The sequence below is a fragment of the Alexandromys fortis genome, unplaced genomic scaffold (assembly GCF_014885135.2).
Source record: "Alexandromys fortis isolate MF-2015 unplaced genomic scaffold, M_Fortis_MF-2015_v1.1 scaffold_103, whole genome shotgun sequence".
NCBI classification, from domain to species: domain Eukaryota; kingdom Metazoa; phylum Chordata; class Mammalia; order Rodentia; family Cricetidae; genus Alexandromys; species Alexandromys fortis.
The window spans coordinates 2,878,082-2,885,385 of record NW_026067978.1 but is presented as its reverse complement, the minus strand read 5'-3'; the positions used below and the strand labels follow the sequence as shown (position 1 = coordinate 2,885,385).

At 52.2% G+C, this 7,304-nt stretch overlaps 1 protein-coding gene across 1 annotated transcript; it reads left to right on the top strand.

Moving 5' to 3' along the window:
* The first annotated feature begins 3,515 nt into the window (after positions 1-3,515).
* Positions 3,516-5,679, top strand: Csf2 (colony stimulating factor 2). Its single transcript, XM_050157725.1, has 4 exons — positions 3,516-3,677; positions 3,775-3,819; positions 4,532-4,657; positions 5,376-5,679. The coding sequence occupies exons 1-4, from the start codon at positions 3,528-3,530 to the stop codon at positions 5,481-5,483; spliced, it is 429 nt and encodes a 142-aa protein (XP_050013682.1). The 5' UTR covers positions 3,516-3,527; the 3' UTR covers positions 5,484-5,679.
* Positions 5,680-7,304: the final 1,625 nt, after the last annotated feature.

Here is a 7,304-nt window from a genome sequence, read left to right as displayed (position 1 = left end):
CTCAAAAGCCAGCATCCCAGCGCAGCCCACTGGGACAACCCCAATGACCTCCCAGGGTTGGGCCTTAAGAGCTGGACCAAAACAATTGACCAACTATTTTGGGACATTATTGGCTTCCCTTCGCCTCATCAAACCCAGTCTGGCTGACATCCCAAACTTTACTGCTAGCTTGTATTTTCCCCACCGCTGACACAAATGATCCTTAACCCAGCTAGCTGGTCTAGACCCTGCGCTTCAAGAGACACCTCCTTCGCTGACTGCCCCCACTGACTCTCATTCCATGGCTTTCTTCATGGTTGTCTGAGTTCTGTGCATATCTTCATTGGCACTCTCAGCCATGTGTCTGTGTACCTAGGCATGGTGGTTCCTATCCTCTATCCCATAGGGACATAGACCCTAGCTCTCTGAGAGCTAAGAGCATATTGTACACCCTCTTGGAGGCTTGGCTGAATGGACCCTCCGGTCCTCCCAGATTCATCAGGATTCATCAGTGCCAGAGGCCTGAGGATACCCAGGAGGCAGTGACAGAGCTTGGCCTTTTAAAATATACTGGTGTGTGTGTGTGTGCGCGCGCGCATGTGTGGGTGTGCGGAGAATGTGAGAAGGGTTATCTTGGCACAGAAACTCCAAGAGTTGGTGTTGTGGTGTCAGCAGACACATATCTGGTGCGGCAGGGAGGGATAAGACCACCTTCTCGGGGAAGCACAAGCCACACAGGGTGTTGTAGCATATCATGGCCATCAGTGGGGCAAGACTCCACAGGCTTTGACTCTGGGCGGAGGCTGTTTTCCTACTTCACTGTATCTGCCCAGAAAGATGCTCCTAGGGACCAGGATAGGACAAGGCCCAACAGTCCTTGAACATTCCAGAAATTCTGGGTCATCTGCCAGGCTAGGACTTCCCCAGCAGGAGGATGGTATCAGAATGCTGCCTCCCCTGGGAAAAAATCTTCCTACAAACTTTCCTAAGATGGACACAGCATCCATCAAGTGGATGACGCAATGGAAGTCAGGGAGGGGTACTTTCCTGGGATATTCCAGAATTCATGGAGCCCAAGCCTGGGGCATAGCAATATCTAGAGAGATGGCAGAATCTGCTGAGAAAATTCTCCTTTAGCTTCAAGGTGTCCTTGGGACAGTCACAGCCCACGCCTGCCCTCCCGCCAATGCAGAAAAGTCCCTTCATAGATGGACAAATGTGCTAGGCTCACCATTTTCTGAACCAGGAAGGTGACCAGAGTTTCCCACCAGGGTAGTAGAAAGCATCCACGTGCAGGAATTGGCACAAGTTCAGGTCCCTGCCTCTGCTCTTATCCTTGCCTGTGGACTGAGCTGAAAATGGTCTCCCGGATCTCAGACCCCATTGATGATAGAGACCTCCCTAAGGAGTGTCAGTCACAAGGATGAGCCCGGCCATCTTTGATACTCATGTGTCCGTCCGGCGAGATGTGAGGGGCTTTGGGCCCCATTTCCTACCCCAGTGAAGACTTCCTCTTGTGATAAGGATCCTGGGGTGGTCACACACTCCGGGTTCCCCCAGGGCTCATGTCAAGGGACACTCCCAGAAAACTCCTTCCAGAGGGCTCTCTCCTGGCCTTGTGGGCAGGGAGGTCAAAGAGAGGGTCACTCTACCCATCTGGTCCCTACCTCCGCCCTGCCATGGCCCCATCGAGACCTTTGAATCAGCAAGGCTGTCTGATGCTATTGCCGCTTCTTTCCATGCGTGCAATCTAGGAATCCCTGCCTGTGCCACCGCCCCCACCCTGATGTCATCTTTCTAGGAGAAAGATACATATCTGCCCACAAACTGCACCCCCAAACCCTTCGAGCTCTACCCAGATGCACCGACTTGGGCGCCGGTAGACCATGTCTTTGGCAGGAGTCTTTTTCTCGATGACCTCTGCCTTCCTCCCTTTCTGCTACCCCCCAAGGCTCTAGGCCCCCATCCTGCCACATGCTGGGCCCAGCCAACGCGTCTTTAGTTCTTTAACACAGTCATTCTGGCCCTCGGTCTTTCTTCCTAGATGATTCTTGGGACGTTGTCCTGAGTTCCACCTGTTATCTGATCCCTGAAAGTCCTCTCACTTGTGTCTGATTTCAACAGTCCACTGAATCAACTTTTGGGGCCCTAAAATGCGCTGCTTAGTTAGAGGCCTCCTCTCATATCAAAAGGACACCACCACAAGCCCAAAGGCTCTCACGAAGCAGGTAAAATAAGTGGAGTTCACGTTAGATGCACCCTCACGTGAAACCTCCTCGACCCTGACACGTTCCTGTGAGTACATGCATATCCAGACCCACCAGCATACACAGATAGACATGCGTAGCCCCAGGGCCTCAAACTTCCTGCACGGGAGGCGTGGGCCGGATCCCTTGTGCAAACACAAACTCGTGCTGTCTTCTCCAGAAACCATTGTGAAAAGCAAACACTTGTTAGCGCGTCAAGGGCCTGCCACTTTTCCACAAGCAGTTCCTGCTTCCACAGAAAGGCCTCTGGAGCAGGAGGTGGGCTGGAGTAAGGGGCTGTGGAGGACACTAAGCCTGGGAGAACTTGCTAGAGATACCAGAGGCCCCTGTGCCTGGTCCACAACAGCTACTGTGTTGAAATCAGCCTCAGAGACTCCAGGTGTCCACTAGTGGCACAGAGAGCCATGGGATGCCCTCTTTGAGGAACAGCCTGAACTGAAGTGGGCAAAGAGACTCACATAACTCAGAGGGCCAGAATCAGCAGTCAGTTTGGGGGGGGGGGGGGTCCTGACCTGACCCAGTCAGGAGCTCTAGCCGCGCTGTGAACCTTTGTAAACGGGATTGTAGAAGTCAGCTGGGATGGCACCATAAGAGAACATGCTGTGGTCTGGCTGGCTTCTCTACCCTTTGCTGCCATTCCCTCTGCTCTCCAGGTCAGGGGGATGGGGGTGGCGGGGTGGCTCGGCTGGGCTGAGTTTTCCCATGGCGCTGTGTCCTCAGTGGGAGTCTGTGAAGACCATCCCAGAACTGTGCCACTTGGCTGGACTTTTTCTAATTAGGTCATGGGACGGGCCTGTGCGAGGTCTGCATCTCAGAAGAAGGCTGGAAAGAGAATGGGCCAGGGCTGAAATGAGCCACCAGAGAAGGCGCAGCTAGCTTGGAGGCCTCAAGGGACAGCGGGCAGAATGGAAGCTGGAGCCCCACTCAAGCCCCGCCCCAGCCACTCCAGGCCAGGAAGTCCAAATTTGCCTGGAGGCCCCCCCCCCTCTCAGAAGGAGAAGATAGCCAGAGGCTGGGTCAAACTGCCCAGGCACCCGGCAGGTGGGCTGCCAGTTCTTGGAAGGGCTCATTTTAATGAAAACCCCAAGCTTGTTAACCTGGGGGAAAGCGCACTGGCCCCATGTGTAGCTGATAAGGGCCAGGAGATTCCACAACTCAGGTAGTTCCCCCGCCCCCCTGGAGTTCTGTGGTCACCATTAATCATTTCCTCTAACTGTGTATATAAGAGCTCTTCTGCAGTGAGCCCAGTACTCAGAGAGAAAGGCTAAGGTCCTGAGAAGGATGTGGCTGCAGATCTTACTTTTCCTTGGCATTGTGGTCTGTAGCTTTTCTGCACCCACTCGCTCACCCGCCCTTGTCACCCGGCCTTGGAAGCATGTCGATGCCATCAAAGAAGCCCTGAGTCTCCTGAATGACACCCCTGCCATGGAGGTGAGTGAGGGAGAGAGTTCGGCTGTTTCCAGGCCACCCGCTGGCCCCTGCCTGGCCCTGCCTGTCAGCTTGGTAACATGGCACTTTCCTTTTACAGAACGAAGAAGAAGTAGACATTGTTTCTGAAGAGTTCTCCATCCAGGTAAGCTGCTTCTCCCTGATGTAGCTTCTTGGGGTCCCTGCAGGGTTCTTTGTAATAGCCTCTTGCAAGGTTGTCTTAACCCTTCCCTGTCAGCTGGCTGCTAGGGGGAGGGGGCAGAGTCTGGGGAGTCAAGATGTCCACAGCCATTCTCCTGTGGCAGTCACGTGCACTCTTTTATTGTCATAGCCATGCCCCTGTGGCAGTCATGTGCATTCTTTTATCAACTGAGCAATAAGTTTGGGCAGAGCTAGCATTCAAAGGTCGGGGATCTGCAGGGGATGATGGGAAAGTGAGAGCCACTTTATGAGATGGTCTTGTTGCCTTAGAGTCTTCACTGTGCCCTGTGACCATGGAGAGAGGATACTGGCTAGAGAGGGACAGAGAGGGGTTTCTGGAACAATGCTTGCCCACAAAGAGGTTTGGGGGAATCTCCCCACCTTGTCCAGCCCCTTCTCCTAGAATCGTAGCAAGCGGCCTTTGCTTGCAAAGTTGGGGGCTTGGAACTGGGAACGTCTTGAGGTAACAGGCTATAGAACATGGCTGTGCAAGTTGAGGGTGGCTGGGTCAGGCAGGGAGAGGGCAGCAGTCAGACAGTGTTAAGACTAGAGCCTTCCTGTGCCACTTGGTGGGAACAGAGAGCACTGACGAACAAGTAGCCTGTATTCTGTGAGCGCCTGGCCTTTGCTTATCAATGAATGGTTACTTCCCACAGAGACCAACATGTTTGCAGACCCGCTTGAAGGTATACGAGCAGGGCCTACGGGGCAACCTCACCAAACTCAGGGGCGCCTTGAAGATGATGGCCAGTCACTACCAGAAGAACTGCCCCCCAACCCCGGTGAGTGCACAGCATCAGGGCACAGGGCAGGAATGTGTTAGTCTGGGAGGGCGGGGCAGGTGAGGAATGACCTCTGGCTGTGTGGTTTGGGGTCATTAGATGTGTCACAGGGCCCCTCAAGAACAGGCCATGGCTCCCATTCATCCCTAGAGGCTAGGCTGAGGACCAGCAGCGCCCACTGCTCCCCGCAGCGGGAGCTACCTGCCCTTGTACATGTCGTTATCAGTCATGAGGTCAGAGGTGAGGCAAACCCGAGAAAATTCAAAGCCTGCCAGAGCCCAGGAGAAGAGCCAGCACCCAGGCACTACTTCCTGACAAGACTTTCCTGTGGGACGCCTGTATTCCATGGATACAAAGATGGGGCTCCTAGAATGGGCAGACACCCTAAACATCCCCCCTTTCTTTCCTCATGGAAGAGTGAGCCCTGTATCTTTTTAGAGGTGAGGAGATGCCTCAGGCTGGCCACTTGCCTCTCACCAGGAATCAAATCCAACTTATCTGAAGACCAGAGACAAGCTTTCTGCTAGGGCACAGTCCCTGAACGCCATTGGCAGGTCTGTGCGTGCCGTAGGCAGCACACAGGCAGCCGTGGTGTCACCTGATCCTTTCAAATGGGTTCTGGCCGCTGAGTTCTCAGTGGCACAAGAAATACACAGCTGGTTCATTGTGACAGCCACTCACCCGGACTCAAGTGTTTCCTTTTTCTCGTCCTCTTCAGGAAACTGACTGTGACACCCAAGTCACCACATATGAGGATTTCATAGACAACCTTAAAGGCTTTCTCTTTGACATCCCCTTTGACTGCTGGAAGCCAGTCCAGAAATGAGGCGGCCCCGGCCAGCTCTGGATCCGACTTCTCAGACTGCTGCTTTCGCTCCTGCCAAATGAGCCAGGAACTCAGGAGTTCCGCCTTGAAGGGACCAATAGCGGGCCACAGCCACAGCAGGAGCAGTACGGACCTCTGAAAATGCTGACTCCGACATGGCAGTGGGGAACAAAGGAGGGATATTTTCTACTGATAGGGACCAGTGATATTTATTTATATATTTATATATTTTTAAAATATTTATTTATTTATTTATTTAAGTTTACCACTATATTTATTAAGGATGTCTTATAATAATAATAAATTATTGAAACTTTTGTTTGTGTGACTATATGGCTTAATTTTAAGAATTCGGGTGGTAGGTGGGGGTGGGTGGCTATTGAGGTAGGGAGTCAATGAGGGTCAACGCTGTCATAGTCAAAGGGAGGGAAGATCAAGGTCTGGGCCCAGCATGGACCTGGGGCAGCACTCACACACTTTAACCTTCTGGGGTGCTCAAAAGCTTCTGCCCCAAAGAAAGGACTCAGGGTTCATCAGGAAGTTGAAGTAACTGTTTCACAGACCTGGCCCAGAGAAGGGGTGTCACCCTTTCTAGGAAATAAGGAGCTTCTGGGGCTGACAGTCACTGTCTAAACAATTCAGCCCTGGCATCCAGCAAAACTACTGTTCCCCTTTGTGGCTATGGACCTCGTGTCCCTATTCTGCTCTCACAACTGGGGCCTCAACCACTCTTAAAGTAAATCAGCAAATAGACTAACTGTTCGGAGAATAAGAAACTAAACCACAGGGGTCAGAGCTCAGCAATATTACCCAACTTTACCCCAAAGGCTTGACCTTAATCTTTAGCAGCCAGAATGTCAGTTTGGTGAATGTTGGGACACAGCTATAAGGTGGTACTTTCCTTGACAGGTTTTTATTTTTCCATTACATTTTGACTCTCACTGGTATTTTCTACTAAAATCCATGGCTTTGGGACTAAGAAAAATGTGGTTATCCTGTCTCTGCTTGACAACCGGGCTGAAGGTCTTATCCTCCATGTGCTACCCTGTGTCCCTTCCGAGGACCACTGGAAAGTGAGTGTGTGCCCAAAGCTGGGGGTTGGGCGATGGGACCAGCCTTTTTTCTGTAGGTGGCCTGAGGAAGCTGTCTGTCTGCAGCTTAAGGTCCCTGCAGGTGCTAAGATACAGTGATCACACACACATTGCTCCTTGTGCTCCAGCCCGCAGAAGGATGGCTCAGACCCAGTCAAACACCTGCCTCGGGCAAAATGACCACAACACCATTAACAATCGCGAACACAAAACCTTAGAGCTCTCCTGAATCCCAGCAAAGAGAAGGGTCCATGGAGTGTGGCGTGATATTAAAATGCACCAAAAGCGCATCTCACCCAGCAATAAGGTCCCCTTCGTCTTCCTCAGAAGCCATTGATAAGCAGCAGCTACATTTCCTTAGACTCATATGTGTATATATAGGTGCCCTTCCACTGAAACGCTGCCAAACAAGACAAGCTCGGATCTACTGGGAGTTGCCTCTGAGACTATGCACCTGTGTGTGTTCCTGGCTTTTGTACGTTGGGGGTCAGAAAGCCATTGTGCCCCAGTGAAGGTAACTACTATGACTCTCCAGAAAAGCCACACAGCCATCTGTGCTGAGATTCAGCAAGAACTGTCTGAGGACAAGAAGACCTACCACGTTCAGTCTGACTTTCCATCCATCCCCACACACTCACACCTGTGTCCCTTCCTGGCCCACTGCTCTTGCTTGCAGGGCTATTGAAGTAGACCCCAGAACAGCAGTGAGGTCAGAGGCATCTGTCGTCTT

Coding starts and splice junctions, on each gene's coding strand:
- Csf2 (XM_050157725.1), top strand. CDS start 3,528: ATGTGGCTGCAGATCTTACTTTTCCTTGGCATTGTGGTCTGTAGCTTT. Junction 3,678..3,774: donor ATGACACCCCTGCCATGGAG/GTGAGTGAGGGA, acceptor TTCCTTTTACAG/AACGAAGAAGAAGTAGACAT. Junction 3,820..4,531: donor CTGAAGAGTTCTCCATCCAG/GTAAGCTGCTTC, acceptor TACTTCCCACAG/AGACCAACATGTTTGCAGAC.